The following is a 22485-nucleotide window of genomic DNA, read 5'->3' on the forward strand; positions in this document are numbered from 1 at the left end:
TGAGGTCCAAAGGTGTTCAGTGGGGGCTGAGGTCCAAAGGTGTTCAGTGGGGGCTGAGGTCCAAAGGTGTTCAGTGGGGGCTGAGGTCCAAAGGTGTTGAGTAGGGCTGAGGTCCAAAGGTGTTCAGTGGGGGCTGAGGTCCAAAGGTGTTCAGTGGGGGCTGAGGTCCAAAGGTGTTCAGTGGGGGCTGAGGTCCAAAGGTGTTCAGTGGGGGCTGAGGTCCAAAGGTGTTGAGTAGGGCTGAGGTCCAAAGGTGTTGAGTAGGGCTGAGGTCCAAAGGTGTTGAGTAGGGCTGAGGTCAAGGCTCTGTGCAGGACACTCAAGTTCCCCCACACCAAACTCTTCAAACCATGTCTTTATAGCTTTTTACACAGGGGCACAGTCGTGCTGGAAGAGAAAAGGGTTTTCCGCAAACTGTTACCATAAGGTTAGAAGAGCATGGTTGTCTACAATGTCTTTGTATGCTGCAGACTGTATCTAAACCCAAAACCAAAAATGAAATATATTGCAGCTTGCTTATTCTTAGATGTAGTAGTTGCATTCGTTTTCTTTTTTAATATTTTTTTTCCACCTGTCACCATTTATTTATGTGAAGGTGTTCGGTGGGGCTGAGGTCCAAAGGTGTTCGGTGGGGCTGAGGTCCAAAGGTGTTCAGTGGGGCTGAGGTCCAAAGGTGTTCAGTGGGGCTGAGGTCCAAAGGTGTTCAGTAGGGCTGAGGTCCAAAGGTGTTCAGTAGGCCTGAGGTCCAAAGGTGTTCAGTAGGGCTGAGGTCCAAAGGTGTTCAGTGGGGCTGAGGTCCAAAGGTGTTCAGTGGGGCTGAGGTCCAAAGGTGTTGAGTAGGGCTGAGGTCCAAAGGTGTTGAGTAGGGCTGAGGCCCAAAGGTGTTGAGTAGGGCTGAGGTCCAAAGGTGTTCAGTAGGGCTGAGGTCCAAAGGTGTTCAGTAGGGCTGAGGCCCAAAGGTGTTCAGTAGGGCTGAGGCCCAAAGGTGTTCAGTAGGGCTGAGGCCCAAAGGTGTTCAGTAGGGCTGAGGCCCAAAGGTGTTCAGTGGGGTTGAGGTCAAGGCTCTGTGCAGGACACTCAAGTTCCCCCACACCACTCTCTTCAAACCGTGTCTTTATAGCTTTGTACGCATAGAAAAAAAAGCTATTCAGTCGGAAGGATTGCATGAGGACTAGAGGGCATACAATGCGACTGGAGGAGAAGCGTTTTAACCTCAGGCAACGTGGGGGGGTTCTTTACTGTTAGGGCTACAAGATTGTGGAATTCTCTACCACAAGAGGTGGTTTCTGTGGGAAGTATGGTGGCTTTCAAAAGACTCTTAGACGTACATCTATGCATCTCAGGGTATGCGAGATGATTACGGCCACACACACCTACACAGGTTGAACTGGATGGACTATTGTCTTTATTCAACCTCACCTACTATGTAACTATATGTAACTATGTAACTACACAGGGGCACAGTTGTGCTGAAAGAGAAAAGGGTTTTCCGCAAACTGTTACCATAAGGTTAGAAGAGCACGGTTGTCTACAATGTCTTTGTATGCTGCAGACTGTATCTAAACCCAAAACCAAAAATGAAATATATTGCAGCTTGCTTATTCTTAGATGTAGTAGCTGCATTCGTTTTCTTTTTTAATTTTTTTTTTTTCACCTGTCACCATTTATTTATGTGAAATCTTTATCCCAAAGATGCCTGCAACTGCTTCCAATTTGTTAGTCAAGTCCACCTAAATGTGCTAGAAAAGCTAACACTACCCTCCCTTCAGATTGGCAATGCTGCTGTCCAAGGTAATCTTCTTTCTCCTCCATCCAGAGTGTAACCAAATCAAGACCGGAAGTGTGTTACTGGCAGGATCACCAGGTGAAAAAAAGGGGGGAAAAAGTATTAAAAATAAAACGAATGCAGCCACCACATTTAAGAATTGGTACACTGCAATATATTACATTTTTGTTTTGGGGTTTAGATAAACTTTTCCACCACTACTGGACACTCCATCATTTAACCAGTTGCCGACTGCGCACAGTATATTTACTGCGGCAGTCAGCCCCGGCCAGGCAGAGTGACGTAGATCTACGTCGCTCGCCTGTCACGGGGTTTTGAGCCAATAGCGGGCGAGCGCGCGCCCGCTGAGGTGCGCGCCCGCCTCGGCTCGTTCACGGAGGAGTGCGGGCGTGTGACCGGCAGACCCGATGTCCGCCGGTCACACTACGATCGTCGGTAGAGCGGGAGAAAGGCGGAGCGGCTTATGTAAACAAGCCGCCTGTCATTCTCCCTGGTGTAAAAATGGAGATCAGACGGTTCTACTATGTAGGACCGTTGATCTCTGTTTTTACACTAGTAGCCATGTCCCACTACAGTTAGAAACACGCCCCTAGGACACACTTAACCCCTCCCTGTCCAATACAGTTAACCCCTTCCCTGCCAGTGTCATTTTTACAGTAACAGTGCATATGTATAGCACTGATTACTGCAGTAATGTCACTGGTACCCCCAAAAGTGTCAAAAATGTCAGTCAAGGGTCCGATCTGTCCGTCGCAGTACCGCAAAAAAAATCGCAGATCGCCGCCATTACTCGTTAAAAAAAAAAAAAACACCAAAAATGACAAAAATCTTTCCCTTTGTTAGTAAACGCGATAACTTTTGCGCAAACCAATCAAAATACGCTTTTTGCGACTTTTTTTTTTTTACCAAACATATGTAGCATAAAACAAATTGGCCGAAAATGTTAAAAAATTTAGATTTTGACATTTTTTGGGGGGGGGGGGGGATTTCATATAAAAAAAAGTGAAAAATATTGTTATTTTTTGCAAAATTTACGCTCTTTTTTTGTTTATAGCGCATGATCAAAAAATCGCACAGGTGATCAAATACCACCAAAAGAAAGCTCTGTTTGTGGGGAAAAAAAGGATGTGAAATTTGTTTAGGTACAGCGTCGTACGACCGCGCAATTGTCCGTTAAATCACGCAGTAAAAAATCGCAAAAAACCCCCTGGTCAGGAAGGGGGTAAAATCTTCCGGGGCTTAAGTGGTTAAAGGGGTCCACATATGTCTGGACATAAAGTATATGTTAAACGTAGGAAATGAAGTCACATATCTGTGCAGATCATTGCTGTAATGAGAATACTTTTATTGCTGATTAAGTGAACCTACAGGATAAACATGACACAAATCTACATTTTCAGAAGGAGAGGTCAGAAAATGCCAAAGTCATGTATTTTAATCAAGGTTCCCTTTGGCGGTACCTCTCCATTACCTCCTCCTTTGCTGTCCTCTTGATATTTCATATTTTGCTGTACCTAGAGCTGTTGATCATCCGAAGATACCTGTAGCCACGGCACATCTACTGTATGCTCGTAAATCTCTTTTGGTAGGTGTGTTTCATTTTGTACCATAACACGTTATCTGACAAAGCTCTCTGGCCTGAAAAGAATAAGACCATGAAAAGCAACCAATGACACCGATGGTGTAGTAGTTTCCATGGCAACAACAGACGCCGGAGGGAGGCAGCCTAGCCATAGGAGAGAATAGCATCTCTGCAGTCCTGGGTGTAATTGATAGATGAGGAGCGCTGAGCGCAGACGGCTGTAATGGATAGGTGAGGAGAGCAAATGGCTTGTCACATATCTGTATGAGGACCTCCAGATGATGAAGGTTACCACTCACACAGTTCCTGTCTGAACGTCCATGAAAGTCGGAACAGGGGCTGCAATAGCAAGAGCAACGGAATGGCCCACGTATCTGTATAAGGAGCTTGAGATGATGAGGGTGACCTCTCGCAAAGTTCCTATCTAAGATTCCCTGGGACAGGGACTCCATAGCAAGAACAATGGAATGGTGCAGGTGCCAAGAAGCAGAAACCCAAGACTGGCACTTGAGCGCTGGACTGTCAACTAAGCACAGGTGGCGGGGCACCTAAAATTCATCAAGTCCAGCAGAGAGTAGGGCTAGGTCACAAGCTGAGTTCAGTAACAGTTGAGCAGAAAGGCACCAAATCGTGAGCAGGATCAAGGTCAAGGATGGGCAGAGGTTGGCAACATGTTTGGGACAAGGTGCATAATCAATAGGTAAAATCTTGGTCAAGAGTCCAGGCTGAGGTTGATGACAAACATAGGTGGGTGAGGATTATCCAGACACAGGTCAGACGAAAGCAAGGTCAGTAAATCAAGCAGGCTCAAGATCAGGGTTAACAGGATCTCAAGCAGTGGCGGCTGGTGCATTAGGGGCACAGGGGAGCCGCCCCCCCATCCATACGTCCGGCCCCCTAATCTACATGCGGGGTGCCGGACGCATGGACTTCAATGGGGCTTTTTTTTTTTTAAGCCATGTGATTAGAGCCATAGGCTCTAATAGGCTAAAAAAAAAGGGTGGGCTCGGGGCGCAGAGCACTGCGCCCTCAGCCCACCCAGTTGTGTGACAATAGCGAATGAAAATTCGCCATTGTCACATGGATCCTCCTCCTGGCCAATCAGGAAGCAGGTCCTGAGACCTGTTTCCCGATTGGCCAAAAGGAAAAGCCATGCCATTGGGCATGGAGGAGGAGGGAGGAGACGCAGAAGACGGGGAAGAGGCCGTCGCCTGCTGCAGATGGGTGAGTGAGCTGGGGGTCCTGTGCTGTCATGTTGGGAGGGGTCCTGTACTGTCATGCTGGGGGGGTCCTGTACTGTCATGCTGTGGTCCGTGGGCATGCGGCCTGGTGTGGTCCAGGGGGGACTGGGGGTGTATGGTGCGGTCCGTCTGCCTCCCCCCTCAGCCCATGGAGCACCAGCCGCCACTGATCTCAAGAAGAAAGATTATTCAGCAATGATCTCATGCAGGACCGGGTTTAGATAGCCCAGTAGGCACCAGTATTTGGGGTGGATGTGCCTGTTCATCCGTCTGCACACCGTTGTGAGCACATGTCCATGAGCCTTTCATTAGACAAGTGCACTGCCAAACAAAATTTGTTTTGTTTCCTTTTCGTTTCATTCGTCTTTTTTTTTTTTTTTTTTTTTCGTTTATCGGATCATTCATTATGATTGGAATTCGTTACTTCGGATCATTCGTAACTTCAGATGCATTCTATTTGTTCCGTTCCATTCATTTAGATGCGGCATTCATTACTTCCAAAAATTTGTAATTTCGGATGCATTCGTAATAATTTATCTCTCACTCATTGTGTCACAAGAGACTCAGAAATCCAACAAACACACAAGGGCATGAGGCTCATCAGGCAGAGATAACACACTAACACTGCCCATCCGAAAATCGAATGAATCCAAATATATTCAAAAGAAATACGAATGCATTCATCAACTATTTCTTTATATTCGGCAATAACGAAAAGTCAGAAAGAAGAAAAATACGAAAACAAAATTATTTGAATGTAATTGATTCCTCAAACTTGTAGGTTGAATCATTTTTCGTTCTTTCAGATGTAACTTTTTTCATATTTTCGTTCTTTCTGACAATTCATTTTTGTACACATTCATTAAGAGTCTTTCATTCATTCGGATGCTTCTAAAGGAATGAATATGCCAAATTTCATCTGAAAATGAATTCATAATGAAACGAATTGCACATGTCTACCTTTCACATGATGTTCCTAACTTGGCTATGGAGTCATGTTGGAGATACAGCTCGCTGTGGTGATGGGGCCCATCTTGTGATGTGATTGTTGCTGGTGTGGATCTCAGAATGTTTCAGATGAAATGCTAATTATCTTCACATCTTGGGACTTTATTTATCTGTATGCAGCCCTATTGCCATCTGTCACACTATCCAGCCACAGCTGCTTTGGAAAAACCCAGAGATAGCTGACTGTATAACTATTAACAGAGTTTCTGCTTAAAAATATGCATTGCAAATGATAAATGCTTGTCCAAGACCTTTCCCATTGATTTGGTTATTGCTACAATATATAACCAAAGTTTTGAGGACCCCGACCATCTCATCTATATATGTTATTGGTGCTGGAAATCCCATTCCAAAAAATGGGCATTAAAATGGAGTTGGCCCCTCATTATGAGTATAACATTCTTCACTCCTCTAGGGAAGCTTTCCATAAGATTTTGGATTGTGTCTGTGGGACTTTTGCACCCATTTGTGAGGTCAAAGTGATTCATCAAAAGGGTCCAAAACGTTATTCCGTGGTCACATGATAAATATACAGCAACGTTTCCGAGGCACGTAGGGCCCCTTCATCAGGTAAGTGACTTGCCTGACGAAGGGGCAAGTCACTTGCCTGAAGAATGGTCATTACAGCACCCAGCATCACTGAACAACTGGTTTTCTTGACTGTGTGTGTGGGGAGCATTGCGTCTGCATTTGTCAGGTCAGGAACCAATGTTAGATGAGAAGACCTGGCTCACAATCAGCGTTCCACTTCATCCCAAAGGTATTCAGTAGGGTTGAGGTCCAAGGGTGTTCAGTAGGGTTGAGGCCCGGATGTGTTCAGTAGGGTTGAGGACCAGAGGTGTTCAGTAGGGTTGAGGACCAGAGGTGTTCAGTAGGGTTGAGGACCAGAGGTGTTCAGTAGTGTTGAGGCCCAGAGGTGTTCAGTAGTGTTGAGGCCAAGAGGTGTTCAGTAGGGTTGAGGCCAAGAGGTGTTCAGTAGGGTTGAGGCCCAGAGGTGTTCAGTAGGGATGAGGCCCAAGGGTGTTCAGTAGAGATGAGGCCCAAGGGTGTTTAGTAGGGTTGAGGTCCAAAGGTGTTTAGTAGGGTTGAGGCCCAAGGGTGTTTAGTAGGGTTGAGGCCCAAGGGTGTTTAGTAGGGTTGAGGTCCAAAGGTGTTTAGTAGGGTTGAGGTCCATAGGCGTTTAGTAGGGTTGAGGTCCAAAGGCGTTTAGTAGGGTTGAGGTCCAAAGGCGTTTAGTAGGGTTGAGGTCCAAAGGTGTTTAGTAGAGTTGAGGTCCAAAGGTGTTTAGTAGGGTTGAGGTCTAAAGGTGTTTAGTAGGCTTGAGGCCAAAGGTGTTCAATAGGGACCAAAGGTGTTCAAGCTTTTCACAAGGTTTTGGAGTGTGTTTCTAGGAATTTTCACCCCTCCTGAGGACTCCTGGGATGCATGACATCATTTTGGCCTAGGCCAGAAACCAGGAAGTAGCTGATGTAAAAAATAAAAAAAAAACTTTTTAAAACAAGTAAATGTAATCTACATTTCTATCTATTTACTAATGCTAGCAGCACAGGACTTAAAATAGTGAATGCTATTTGAGAGAGAGAGAGAGAGAGAGAGAGAGAAGTTCTGCTTTTAGGATTTAAAGTCTGTATTATTAGTGATCCATTATGACCAGGATGATACATTTTAGGTATTAGTTTAAAATCATTGGATACAGTATCACCATGTTAATAAGAGGAGCTCTCAACACAGGACACCATGGTGATGCCTCCTCCTTGGAAGGGGGAATCCTTGACACCCTGCATTCACAGTGCCCTAAGTCTTCCGTTAGGTATCATGCAACCTGGAAGACCGAGGACATTGTGAGGCAGAGAAGAGGTACTGCAGGGGATAACTTCAGAGAGGATCCAGGAATATTGCAACCAGAACTGACTGTTCCCACATTTTTGCTTTTGTGCATTGGCCCGCCTAACTGATAGAGGCAATGTAGCCCAATAATCAACTGAAGGAGCTCACATGGCACTCCATGTCATAGTGGCTTAGTGTTGTCAGCCTGTCATTTCAGCAGTGTTGGTACAGTAACTGGGAGAATGTCCAGGAAAGAAAAAACGCAACAGATTCACATAAAATAATTTACATGATGCCAAATAAAAATAAAATGGATTGGGGTTTACATGTAGTTTTAAGTGTTTTTTTTCTCTATCTCCCTAAACCTCCTGTCTACCAAGATAGGTTTATAAATGGCCTGGTATTTAGGGGGTTAAATTAAAACCAGCTCAAATCAACTGCATTGGTATTATTTTTTAACTCGGCAATCGGCTTTCATGTGAAATTGATCCGGGCAGCTGTAGAGGACACAATCCTCCAGTTCCTGTCCTGACTTCATGAACCAATCCAACAAGTTTATTAGCATATAAATAGGAGAAGCCTAGCTTCTAAATACAATACATGGTCTTAAAATGTTATTCCATACTTATGCTATATAAATCACTGAAATAGTCATATCAACACAACTGGCCACATTGTTTCTGTGCTTTCCCCAAGCGGACCACAGTAAAATATCCCCATTGTTCAAGAGGAACTTCATTTCCACCATCCCTCTGTAACTAATAAACCCTGAAGTAACATATATTACATCACTTCCTGGTTCCCAGTTGTCATTACACAGCTTCTGCAGCTGGGGAAGCAGCTAATCAAGCATGATTTGTACTTGATTAGTTGCATAAAGGGCAGGGGAGACATTGGACCAGTGGCGTATTTTGGTTTTGTGCTGCCCTAGGCAAGACTAAAATTGGGTGCCCCTCCCCCATCTAAATTTGTCCCACCCCTTCCTTGTCAAGTGGCTATTCAGGGTCTCTAGTTGCTATGTGGGGTCTCTGGTGGAATGTGTTGGGTCTCTGGTGGACTGTGTTGGGTCTCTGGTGGACTGTGTTGGGTCTCTGGTGGACTGTGTGGTGATGAATGAACCCTGAGTCCTGAGATCTAAACGGTCACATGCTTAGATCTCAGGAGTTCAAGCTTGGATTTGTAGTCTTTCACTAGTTGGGGGGTGTCACTTCCTAAACTCTGAGAGGTTCATGCTGGGACTGGCTCCCACTTTTGGGAGGGTCCCAGCATTAACCCCTGAGATCCAAGGATGTGACCCCCCCCTAAAAGTGAAGGACTACAAGTCCCAACATGAACCCCTGAGATCTAAGGATGTAACCCCTTAGATTTCAGGGGTTAATGCTAGAACCATAAAGAAGACCAGTCCTCTTCCAATGCTATCTCATAGGGGGGTTGTTAGTATCCTTGTAAAAGCAATAAAGTTAAAAAAAAAAAAAAAGTACCCTCACCATCCCACACATACATGTGAATGCATGCACACTTGTGGGGCACACATGTGTATGTAATCAGCAATTGCGCCATTGAAGCATCGCTACAAAAATCAGAGTGAGAGCAATAATTCCTGAATAACTCTAAACGGATGACCTATCAAAGGCTGACTCAGGCCATTTTTTGACATTTGTTGCTTACAAGTTAAAATCCATATATACTACTAGACAATTGCTTTGAGAATAAAATGGCGGTTGTCAACATTTTTTATGTCATGCGGTTTTTGCACAGCGGTTTTTAAAAAATATATATTTAATGATTAAAAAAAAAAAACATAATATGTACCCCAATTTTTTCATATATTATGAAAGACGATGTTACACCGAGTAAATAGATACCTAACATGTCATGCTTTAAAATTGCATGGACTCATGGAATGGCCCCAAACTACGGTACTTAAATATCTCAATAATAAGATAATTTAAGAACTTCTAAACTCACACGTGTGTCGCAAACACCGTTTTCATATGTGGACGTGAGCTACGTATGTGTTCACTACTGCCCACAAGCATGCGGGGACGGGAGCACTTAACATTTTTTATTTATTTAATTCTTTACAATTTTTACACTGTCCCTTTTTAAAAAAAAAAAATTATTTTGATCACTTTTATTGCTATCGCAAGGAATGTAAACATTGCTTGCAATAAACATACAGCATGTATTATAATAAAGCAAAAGATAAACATGATTATTTTTTTTTAACACCATTTACCTATGTGGTCGTGAGCTATGTATGCGTTCACTACTGCGCATGAGCATGCGGGGACGGGAGTGCTTAAAAACGTTTTATTTTATTATATTTTTACAATTTTTACACTGTCCCTTTTTTAAAAAAACATTTTTTATCACTTTTATTGCTATTGCAAGGAAAGTAAACTTCCCTTGCAATAACTACAGCATGTATTGTAATAAAGCAAAAGATAAACATGATTATTTTTTTTTAAGAAAAAAAAAACATGTTTACATGGCTGGAAGTGACGTCATCGTTGCTCTGGTCCTCCAAGGGCATAGAGATGAGCAGTGGCCATCTAGCCATCACTCATCTCTAGGCGAAAACACAGCCGACACCGGATGGTTCCTGGGCTCAGCAATCACTAAGGTTAGCCCCGAGGTGGGGAGGGGGGTGGGGGAATCACCTCTCCCACTGCTTAAGTGATTTTACAGCAAATCCGCTGCTGGGATCACTTTTATTAAAAGCTGGCTGTCTACGCAAAAAAAAAAAAGATACAGGGGTTATGGCATCTAGCTGCCACCATACCCTGGCCTTTAACGTCAAAAACATGACGCATATTTACAGTTAGGTGGTCGCAAGTGGTTAAATTGGCTCCTATGGTTCATTTTTTTTTTTTCTTTTTTAATAATTTCAGTTTGAAGGCTTGACATGTTTGGTATCTATTAACCACTTAAGCCCCGGAGGATTTGGCTGCTAAAAGACCAGGGGGTTTTTTGCGATTTTTTTACTGCGTGAGTTTAACGGGCAATTGCGCAGTCGTGCGACGCTGTACTTAAACGAATTTGACGTCCTTTTTTTCCCACAAACAGAGCTTTCTTTTGGTGGTATTTGATCACCTGTGCGATTTTTTTTTTTTTTTTTTTATCATGCGCTATAAACAAAAAAAGAGCGTCAATTTTGCAAAAATAACAATATTTTTCACATTTTTTTATATGAAATTCCCCCCAAAAAAATGTAAAAATCAAAATTTTTTAACATTTTCGGCCAATTTGTTTTATGCTACATATGTTTGGTAAAAAAAATCTCAAAAAGCGTATTTTGATTGGTTTGCGCAAAAGTTATCGCGTTTACTAACAAAGGGAAAGATTTCTGTGATTTTTGGTGTTTTTTTTTTTTAACGCGTAATGGCGGCGATCTGCGTTTTTTTTTTTTTTGTTTTTTTTTGCGGGACTGCGACATTGCAGCGGACAGATCGGACCCTTGACTGACATTTTTGACACTTTTGGGGTTACCAGTGACATTACTGCTGTAATCAGTGCTATACATATGCACTGTTACTGCAAAAATGACAATGGCAGGGAAGGGGTTAACTGTATTGGAGAGGGAGGGGTTAAGTGTGTCCTAGGGGCGTGTTTCTAACTGTAAAGGGACATGGCTATTGGTGTAAAAACAAAGATCAACGGTCCTACATAGTAGAACCATCTGATCTTCATTTTTACACCAGGGAGAATGACAGGCGGCTTGTTTACATAAGCCGCCTGACTTTCTCCCTTCACCGATCGGGTCCGCCGATCACATGCACTGACTTGTCAGTGAACGAGCCGGGGAGGGCGCGTGCCTCTGCGGGCGCGCGCCCGCCCGCAATTGGCTCACAAGTCAGTGACAGGCGAGTGACGTACCCCTACGTCACTCTGCCTGGCCAGGGCTGACCGCCGCAGTATATAGTCGTGCGGCGGTCGGCAACCGGTTAACTCAACACAACCTTCCGTTTCATATTTTACAAAAAAAAAAAAAAGGGTATTTTATTGTGTCTGTGAGGATCAAAATTCATTTGAATGCATAATAAATAGAAATAGAAAGCATAAAAATATATAATCGTTTGGGGAGTTTAAAGTAATTTTCTAGCAAAAAAAAATGCGGAAAAATTAAAACTTTTGCCCTGGTCGACAAGTAGTTAAATAAAAGTGACATCCAGGGGAGGACTGGGCAGGGGGGGCAATTGCACCCTGGGCCGCTCTGATGCCCCGTAAAAGGACTGCGCCACTTCTGCTACAGTCAAGCCTCAAGGATTCCAAGTGAAGAGAAGTAAAAAGTCCCTGCCGCTGACCTACTGAGTGTGGGATGAAGACTAGGACAGAGCGCAGGCCTCCCCCCCAGCATGGATGGTGTAAACTGTGTCTGAGCAGAGGCTGGTTCCATGCCCCACTGGAGACTCTCTGCCGCGGCCAGCCCCAAACGAGCTGTCCTGGCTCCCCCCAATTGCCACCTGCTGGCCGCGTCGGGAACCCAGATTCTGCCATTAAGTAGGGAGTATCTGGATCAGGGCCTCAGCTTGGAATGGGGGTCAGGAGGAGGATTGGGAGAGTGGGAGGGGGGTGAGGGAAAGTGGGAGGGGGACCGAGTTGCTGCACCATGGGCCTCTGGTTTGTACTTGCCCCCTGGGCCAAAAGTTGCCAGCAGAGGCTTAACTAGAACCTTCAGGGCCCTGGTGCAAGAAACCATGAAGGGCCCCCCGGACCCCTGGCTGGGGCCCTTTCCTTCAAGCCTGGGGCTCTTCCCACTGATCCTGGGGCCCTTTAATCTCATTGCAGGGCCCTTTTATTACAGTCTCGCAGCGGGACCCTTTCACAAGTTCTGCAGTAGGCCCCCTTCCTGCCATCTTGGCGGCCTTCCCATGGTGGTGGAATGCCAGGGCCCGGTCGCAAGTGTGACCTTTGCAATCCTGGAAGTTCACCCACTGGTGTCAGTAATTTTTTTATTTTTTTGTATTTTAATTGTATTATTTTTTATCATTTTATTTTATTTTTTTACAATGTCACTGACTATGACTCTGTCCATTCCGAAAAGGAAGGAGCTGGTAAATTACATATTCACTGACCCCTTCCTGGTTCCCTATTGTGACACATCCCCCGCAGCAGCCGCAGGAGAGGGGAGGAAGCACAGTGGAGGGGGGGGGGGGGCAGAGACAGCAGAACATAAGTGAACTGGATAGGAGTGGCGGGGGCAGCATACAGAGGAACCAAGGAACCAATCTCCTCCACTTTCCTCCTGCAGCTACAGGAGGAAAAAGGAGGACAGTGATTTCTCTACATGCTGCCCCCGCCGCCCCTCCTATCCAGGTGTACAGGGGAGCCGCACAGGCCACCTGGAGCATGGGGCCTGGTTGCAATTGCAACCCCTGCAACCCCTGTAGTTACGCCCCTGGTTGCCAGTCTGCCTCGGTGACATCTCCCTGTTGTGTAATATTTTATTCTTATATATGAAGCAGATTAGAAGGCAATGGCTGTATTGATTAGTTTAGATCTGTTCTGCTACGTGATCCTTAATGGAGGAAGATTGGGAAGTTTGCAGTGGTTCGATCAGGTCGGATTATTGCATACGAATTTTAGGCCACATTTGAAATCTGTGACCAGAGGACAACAACTAACACCAACACCTCTCTGTGTTTTATCCTCAGGAACCCCCAGAGACCAGGATCCCAGGAGGGCTTTGTCGAGATCCTATGTGTGGAGCCTTCATCTCCCCCAGCTGTGGATGGGGCCCCGTGCAGATGTTCGCTGTGTCCCCCCCTATACCATCTAGGGAATATCTGGAGCTGACTGTCCAGACCTGAAGTTCCAATGACTTGTGTCTCCCTCCTGAGCCTGCAATACAAGGGCAGCGTGTGGGGCAGGAGTGTGGTGGAGATGGCTCATATACCTGTCTATCTCAGCCCAGCCGTGCTGGTTCTGTTCAGCTGTGACCTCTGCTTGGTGAGAGCAAGTAAGTATCTCTGAGTATACAATATATACAATGTATCTTCATCAATATAACAAAGTGATGATAATCCAAGGCAAGGATACAATTCTGCTACAAGGAAACTTGTTCTTGATTCTTGGTAGAAATGTTCTTTATCTTATGGAAAGAAGTGGTGATTAAGGTTTTGCAGCTTTCTCCAGACTGGGAATCTTTTCTAAGAACCGCAAGACACCTTTTAAAAGTTTTCAAGAAGGAACTGCGATCTTGGGGAATTATTAGCTCAGTGGTAGTTGCAGTGGCGTAACCAAAGCTTTCAGGGCCCCAGTGGAGGAACGCCAGAGCCCGGTCCCAAGTGCGACCTTTGTGACCCTGGTAGTTCAGCCAGGATAGTTAATTTTGTATTTCTTTTTTTTACCTTTTTTTTAAATTTCTTTTACAATATTATTTTTTAACTATTTTTTAGGAGCTCGTTGAGGGGCTATGGTAGGATATCAGGGGTCTAGACCTCTGATGTTCCACCTTTGAGACAGGGAAAGGAGATTAAGGATACAGCCCTCAACAGCCCTCAATCTCCATGTCTGCAGTGGCTGACTTTGTTCATTCAGAAAAGGAAGGGGCCAGTAAATTACATATTTACCGGCCCCTTCCTCCATTCTCTATCCTGACAGTTCCCAGCAACATCCACTGGTAGAGGAGGGAAGCCGGCACTGGGGTAATGCGTAGGGGCTGGAGGAGGACACAAGGGGCCGGAGGAGGACTAATGGGGGACACAGCGTGGTCGGAGGAGGACACGGGAACAATTGGGGATGATCTGTGTCGTGGTGGGGGCAGTTACAGGCACCAATCCCCCTGTATAGCTTTCAATTAAGCAGCTGACAGCCATGGGAGGGAGAAAAGAAGCTCCTCCCTCTCCGCTTCTCCTCCTCTACCTCCCACGGCTGTCAGCTGCTTCATTGAAAACTATAGAGGTCAGGAGACCTATACAGGAGATCGGTGACTGTAACTGCCCCCACCACCGCACTGATCACCCCGACTGTCAACCAGGGACTGATCATCCGTGCGTCAGAGCACAGTGGGCCCCCTCCCCCCCCAAGGCCCATGTGCTAAGTGAACACCCTGCACCCATGAATTATATGCCACTGCTGCAGCCTCAGCAGTACTGAATGAATGGACAGGAATAGCTCTGTACAGAGCTTACCCTCCATTCACAAACTGAAACATAGTCAACACAGTTTACTATATTTCAGTTATGAATGGACAGAGTCAGTGATCAGTACGGATCACTGACTCTCCATACAGACAAGGAAGGGGCCAGTAAATGACACATTTACCGGCCCCTTCCCCGCTCTGCCTTCTGACAGATCCCTGCGGGAGATGGTGGGAGAGAGGAGGGGGAACCCGTCACAGGTGCAGGGTATTGGGGAGGGGTAGGAGAGAGCAGAGGAGCCAGGAAGGAGCTCAGGTGGCTGGAGAGCACACAGGGGGGCAGCAGAAGAAATCTGGATAGGAGGAGTGGTGGGAGCAGCGGTGGAACCAATATCTCCATTTTCCTCCTGCAGCTGCTGAATGCCCTCTTCTCCTCCTCACCCTTCCACAGGCATTCAGCGGCTGCAGGTGGAAAATGTAGAGATCGGTTCCTCTATATGAGGCCGCCCCCACTGCTTCTCATATCCAGGTGTACAGGGGGGCTGAAGGGGCCCCCTACAGCATGGGGCCGGGTCGTAATTGCAAACCCTGCAATCCCTGTAGGTATGCCCCTAGGTAGTGGCAATCTTAGTGGGATCTTGCTAGTCTGAACACTGTTTTAGTGCTTCAAGGGACGTTAACGTGTTTCACACGTTATAGTGCTTCATCATAACAAGGAGCCACTTAAGCATTACAATAGTAATTAGGATCATGCAAAAGCAACATAAATGTTTTATGTTTTTGTATGATTTTTATTACCATTGTAATAGTACCTTAATGACATGCATTACAATGCTTGTTGAGCAGGGGTTAATTAAATTGATTAAATTACATAGTTACATAGTAATTAAGGTTGAATAAAGACAATAGTCCATCCAGTTCAACCTGTGTTGGTGTGCGTGGACGTATTAATTTCCCATACCCCTGAATGTTTTTATCCTTGAGATGTACATCCAAGAGTCTTTTAAAAGTAGCCATACTCCCTGCAGTAACTACCATTTGTGGTAGAGAATTCCACAGTCTTGTAGCCCTTACTGTAAAGAACCCCCTGCGTAGTCTGAGGTTAAATCGCTTCTCCTCTAATCGCATTGTATGTCCTCGTGTCATCATACATTCTTTGCGACTGAATCGTTTTTTTTCTATGCTGATGTCACCATTGAGGTATTTATAAATTGCTATCATGTCCCTCTCAGGTGTCTCTTCTCCAGAGAGAATAAATCAAGTGGTTGTAAGCGCTTTTCATAATTTAGGTCCTCCAATCCCCTAATCAGTTTAGTTGCCCTTCTCTGGACTCTCTCCAGCTCCAACACATCCCTTCTGAGGACTGGCGAGTGGCGACCAGAACTGGACAGAATACTCCAGATGCGGTCGGACCAGAGTTTTATAAAGTGGCAGGATTATAGCTTTGTCTCTGGAAAACATCCCCTTCCTTATGCATGCCAATATTCTGCCGGCTTTGGCAGCTTGACTTTACATGCTATTGTTAAGTCTATCTTCTACTAAGACTCCCAGATTTTTCTCAATTTTTGATTCCCCCAGAGGTTCCCCCCCTAAAGTGTATTGTGCTTTTATGTTTTTTGTCCCCAATTGCAAAACCTTACACTTCTCCACATTAAACCTCATTTGCCATGTAGTTGCCCACTCTGCGATTTTCAGGTCGCTCTGTAGAATTCCTGCCTCACTATGTGAAGTTATTGCCCTGCTCAATTTAGTGTCATCTGCAAAATCTGATATTGCGCTACTGATCCCGACCTCAATGCTTTTTATAAATAAATTGAACAAGATTGGTCCCAGGACTGAGCCTTGGGGGACCCCACTTTTCACCCCAGACCAGTCTGAGTATACATTATTTAGTGCCACCCTTTGGACACGCCCCCTTAACCAGTTCTTTATCCAAGAGCAGACCTTGTGGTCGATGCCTGCAGACCTTATTTTATATATTAAGCGTTTGTGGGGGACTGTATCAAACACCTTAGCAAAGTCAAGGTACACCACATCCACAGGTCTCCCCCCATCTAGCTCACAGCTCACCTCCTCGTAGAATGTTAATAGATTGGTTTGACAAGAACGCCCTTTTGTAAACCCATGCTGATTACTGCTGATGATGTTGTTGTCTTTGAAAAAAACTCTTGGATATAGTCCCTTATCATCCCCTCCAGAAGTTTACATACTATCGATGTCAGGCTGACTGGCCTATAAATATATAGGTATCACGTTAGCTTTCCTCCAATCCCCTGGTACCTTTCCTGTCATAATACTGTCAGCAAAGATCAGGAACAGTGGTCTAGATATAACTTTACTGAGTTCTTTGAGTACTCTCGGATGTACGCCATCCGGGCCTGGCGATTTACTAGTCTTATCTTTATCCAGCCTTTTCCTGATTTCACCCTCTGTTAGCCATAGCGACATGTCCAGTGCAGTACTGTTACCCATACGGTCAAGGTCAATGTACCCCTCCTTTTCCTGTGTAAAAACTGAGGAGAAGAAAGCATTTAGCACAGCTGCCTTCTCTGTGTCCTCTGTAACCATCCTCCCCTCATTGTTCATTATGTGTGCAACATGCTCTGTCTGCATTCTTTTGCTGTTAATGTATTTAAATAATTTTTTAGGGTTTTTGCTTTCCTCCGCTATTTGTCTCTCAAAGTTAATTTTTGCCTTTCTGATTTCATATTTACATTTCATATTTGATTCCTTGTAATGCTGAAAAGCCGATACTGTCCCCTCCGACTGCGTAACAGGTGTGTTTTTCCTTTTAAGCAGGAAATCTGTCAGTGGCTCCTTATAATGATTAAGTACTATATCGTGTGAAATGCGTCAACGTCCCTTGATCCCTGTGCTGTTTTACTTGTCACTTTTGGAATAAAGAAGCAATACAGGGTATCCCCCTGTGGTGTGTGGCCATATCTTCTAATTTTCTGGTCTGTTTCAGTGCCGAGCTGGGCTGGAACCCACTGGAAGAGTAGTGATGGGTTGGCTTTTTTGCTCACCTGAAGCAGGTTTTCATTGGTTTTCAGGAACTCGCCCAGCTCCCTGGCTCTCCGGGCTCTCTTGGCTCACTCGGCCTGTAATTAGAGCACCCTGGCCTCTAAGTAGGGGATCTCCTGGCATCCAGGGCTCTCTCACTCCTCCAAGACATCCAGATTCCTGCAATCCCCTGGACTCATCTGGACTTACTTAGCCAGCTCGACCCTCTCAGTCCTGTGGCAAAGAAACTCTCCTTCAGCATGGAGTGCCGTCTTTCGGATGGCACACCTCTCCTAATGGGAAGCCATATCTGTCCCCAGACAGGAGTATGCCTGTCTCCTGGATGGAGCATACATCTGTCCCCTGAAGGTAGTCCTGAGTCTGGCGAGGACTCGCTAATAATGGGTGAGCACCCAGAACACCCACACAGCCTGCAGTACTCCAGTAAGACCTGGACATAGGATTGGAGGCTTCATCCCACCCAAAACTCTTTGAAGCCTCCAAGCTCCAGCCCCTGATCATGAACTACAAAACCCAGAGAAAACTGAAAGTCTAGCCGTGTCATACAATAAACGTAATTACATAGGCTCATCGGGTAACATCAACTATTGGTGGACCAATGCGACATCATTTTCACCTGGACAAGGAACAAAGAAGTGGGAGGGGGTACCAAAAAAAAAGCTACTTGCCCCTCTGCCCCCCCCAAAAAAAAAATATATGCCAATGCTTTACCGGCTGGGGTAGATAAGATGCAAAGCATGTATGTAGTTAAATTGACAGTGTGCCTTTTCTTTGTCTTGAATTGTATTGTTTTATGTGTGCATAGGCATCTCATTAATACTTTATGGAAGACATTGATATGTTGGGTGACTTCATATGCCTAGATATCCCATCTTTACCTTGTGGGTGACACTGATATGTTGGGTGACCTCATGTGTGCCTAGGCACATTTAGCAATACCTTACAGGAGACATTAATATGTTGGATGACCTTATGTGTGTCTTGGCAACTCCTCAATATTTTGTGGGGGACACTGATATGTTGGGTGATCTTTATGCATGCCTAGGCATCTTATCAATATCTTGTGGATGGCAATGATATGTTGATTGACCTTATGGGTGACTAGGCATCTCATCAATACCCTGTGGGTGACACTGATATGTTAGGTGACCTCATGTGTGCCTAGACATGATCTCTTCATTACCCTGTGGATGACAATGATATGTTGGGTGATCTCCTGTGTGCCTAGACATCTCATCGTTACTTTTTGAGTGATACTGATATGTTGGGTGACCTTATTTGGCCTGGGCATATTTAGCAATACCTTACAGGAGGCATTAATATGTTGAGTGACCTTATGTGTGCCTAGGCATATCCTCAATATTTTGTGGGAGACACTGATATGTTGGGTGATCTTTATGCATGCCTAGGCATCTCATCAATATCTTGAAGGTGACAATGATATGTTGGGTGACCTTATGTGTGACTAGGCATCTCATCAATATCATGTGGGTGATACTGATATGTTGGGTGACTTCATGTGCCTAGATATCCCATCTTTACCTTGTGGGTGACACTGATATGTTGGGTGATCTCATGTGTGCCTAGGCACATTTAGCAATACCTTACAGGAGACATTAATATGTTGGGTGACCTTATGTTTGTCTAGGCATCTCCTCAATATTTTGTGGGTGACACTGATATGTTAGGTGACCTCATGTGTGCCTAGACATGATCTCTTCATTACCCTGTGGATGACAATGATATGTTGGGTGATCTCCTGTGTGCCTAGACATCTCATCGTTACTTTTTGAGTGATACTGATATGTTGGGTGACCTTATTTGGCCTGGGCATATTTAGCAATACCTTACAGGAGGCATTAATATGTTGAGTGACCTTATGTGTGCCTAGGCATATCCTCAATATTTTGTGGGAGACACTGATATGTTGGGTGATCTTTATGCATGCCTAGGCATCTTATCAATATCTTGTGGGTGACAATGATATGTTGGGTGACCTTATGTGTGACTAGGCATCTCATCAATATCATGTGGGTGACACTGATATGTTGGGTGACCTCATGTGTGCCTAGGCATCTCATCATTACCTTGTAAGTGACATTGATATGTTGAGTGAACTAATGTGTGCCTATTGTGACAGTGCAAGGCTCTGCCACTGTGTAAAAGTAGGCTTCCCACAAATACAGAGCATGGGGCCTCAGAATATTGATTTTGAGTGGAGAAAACAGGTTTTTGTTAGCTTTTGTAATTCCAGGATTGGGATCCGGAGTCCAAAGGCTTCAAAAAGTCGTGGGTGGGACAAACCCCTTAAAACAGTGATCCCCAACCACCGGGCCGCGGACCGGTACCGGTCCGCCCAAAGAACATTACATTATTTCCATTTTAGAAAAAATAATTTTTTTCAGAAAATGGTGGACCCGGGGGGCAGAGCAGTGCACCCTGAGCCCACCCATTTGTGTGACAATAGCGAATAAATATTCGCTATTGTCACACGGATCCTCCTCCTGGCCAATCAGGAAGCGGGTCCGAGACCCGTTTCCTGATTGGCCGAAAGGCGAACCCATGCCATTGGCCAAGGAGGAGGAGGAGGGAGGACTCAAGGAGACGCGGGGAGACTGAGGAGAAGACGCCGCTGCAAATCAGGTAAGTGCACTGGTCACTGTGCATTGATTGGGGGCACGCTGGTCACTGTGCATTGATTGGGGGCACGCTGTGGCACTCTGCATTGATTGGGGGCATGCTGTGGCCCTCTGCATTGATTGGGGGCATGCTGTGGCACTCTGCATTGATTGGGGGCACGCTGTGGCACTCTGCATTGATTGGGGGCACGCTGTGGCCCTCTGCATTGATTGGGGGCATGCTGTGGCACTCTGCATTGATTGGGGGCACACTGGTCACTCTGCTTTGATGTCCCACCCCCTCAGCGGGCCACGGAAAAATTATCAAACGTTGACTGGTCCCCGGCGATAAAAAGGTTGGGGAACACTGCCTTAAAACAGTGTCCAGGTCTTGCTGGAGACCAGCAGGGTGTGTGTGTGAAGGTGACCCCAGCCATTATAATCAAAGGCCTGACAACAAGTCAGGGCTCCTGTTAGGAGACAGGCGTGCTCCACTCGAGAAACAGGACTCCATGATGGAGACGGGAGATTCCCTGTTCAGAAGGCTTCAGAAGAGAATTGAGGTGACTAAGCAAGTCTGGAGAACTGAGAAAGCCGAGACAACTAGGCAAGTCCATCAGACTAAGGTAATCTATGGGTCTATGGGGACTGAGAGTGCCCAGAGAACTGAGAGAGCCCAGACAGCCAGGAGGGCCACAGGAAAAGAGGTACTATGTAAGATGGTCTGAGGGACCAGTCAAAGGCCAAGGTGGGGCCTCAGCAGTGGTGCTGCTGAAGAGAGAACCAGATGGCTCAGTATTAATTTTAGTGTGCCTGTTTTGATGGTAAAATCCCCTGCGTGGGCAACTGTTTTTCTGTTGATCTTTGAATTTGTTTAATAAAAATGGCCTGACAAGCCCTAAAACACGGTTCAGACTCAATTAAATGCTTCTCCCACTGAACTAACAATGCCGATTTATCACACTATGCATCTCATTCTTACTTTGTGGATGACACTAATATGTTGGGTGACCTCATGTGTGCCTAGACATGTCATCTTTACCTTGTGGGGGACACTAATATGTTGGGTGACCTCATGTGTGCCTAGAAATCTCATCTTTACCTTGTGGGGGACACTAATATGTTGGGTGACCTCATGTGTGCCTAGAAATTTCATCTTTACCTTGTGGGGGACACTAATATGTTGGGTGACCTCATGTGTGCCTAGAAATCTCATCTTTACCTTGTGGGGGACACTAATATGTTGGGTGACCTCATGTGTGCCTAGAAATCTCATCTTTACCTTGTGGGGGACACTGATATGTTGGGTGACCTCATGTGTGCCTAGGTATCTCATCATTACCTTTTAGGTGACACTGATATGTTGGATGACCTCATGTGTGCCTAGACATCTCATCTTTACCTTGTGGGGGGACACTGATATGTTGGATGACCTCATGTGTGCCTAGACATCTCTCGTCTTTACCTTGTGGGTGACAATGATATATTGGATGACCTCATATGTGCCTAGACATCTCATTGTTAATTTGTGGGTGATATTGATGTATGTTGGGTGACCCCATGTGTGCCTAGACATCTCATCCTTACCTTGTGGAGGACACCAGTATGTTGAGTTAACTCATGTGTGCCTAGACATCTCATCTTTACCTTTGTGGGGGACACCAATATGTTGGGTGACCTCATGTGTGCCTAGATATCTCTTTTTTACATTGTGGGGGACACTAATATGTTGGATGACCTCATGTGTGACCAAGTATCTCATCATTACCTTTTAGGTGACACAGATATGTTGGGTTGACCTCATGTGTGCCTAGACATCTCATCTTTACCTTGTGGGGGGACACTGATATGTTGGATGACCTCATGTGTACCTAGACATCTCTTCAATACCTTGTGGGTGATAATGATATGTTGGGTGACCTCATGTGTGCCCAGACATCTCATTGTTACTTTGTGAATGATACTGATGTATGTTTGGTGACCCCATGTGTGCCTAGACATCTCATCTTTACCTTGTGGGGGACATTAATATGTTGGGCGACCTCATGTGTGCATAGGTATCTCATCATTACCTTTTACCTTTTTGGTGACACTGATATGTTGGGTGACCTCATGTTTGCCTAGACATCTTATCTTTACCCTGTGGTTGACAGTGATATGCTGGGTGACCAGGTATCTCATCTTTACCTTTTATGTGACACTGATAGGTTAAGTGACCTTGTGTGTGCCTAGACATCTCATGATTACCTTGTGTGTGACACTGATATGTTAGGTGACCTTATGTGTGCCTAGACATCTCATGATTACCTTGTGTG

At 45.3% G+C, this 22485-nt stretch overlaps 1 protein-coding gene across 3 annotated transcripts in view; it reads left to right on the forward strand.

The window, feature by feature from the left end:
- FNDC4 (fibronectin type III domain containing 4) overlaps window positions 1-22485 on the forward strand; it is a 75882-nt gene that overhangs the window by 20277 nt on the left and 33120 nt on the right. For all 3 annotated transcript variants that reach the window (XM_082251193.1, XM_082251195.1, XM_082251194.1), the window contains exon 2: window positions 13102-13406. In XM_082251193.1, the coding sequence (XP_082107319.1) occupies window positions 13265-13406 (142 nt within the window). In that variant the 5' untranslated portion in view covers window positions 13102-13264. The remainder of the gene's footprint in view (window positions 1-13101; window positions 13407-22485) is intronic.

This window comes from Pelophylax lessonae (assembly GCF_965119305.1).
Source record: "Pelophylax lessonae genome assembly, chromosome: 3".
Lineage (NCBI taxonomy): Eukaryota > Metazoa > Chordata > Amphibia > Anura > Ranidae > Pelophylax > Pelophylax lessonae.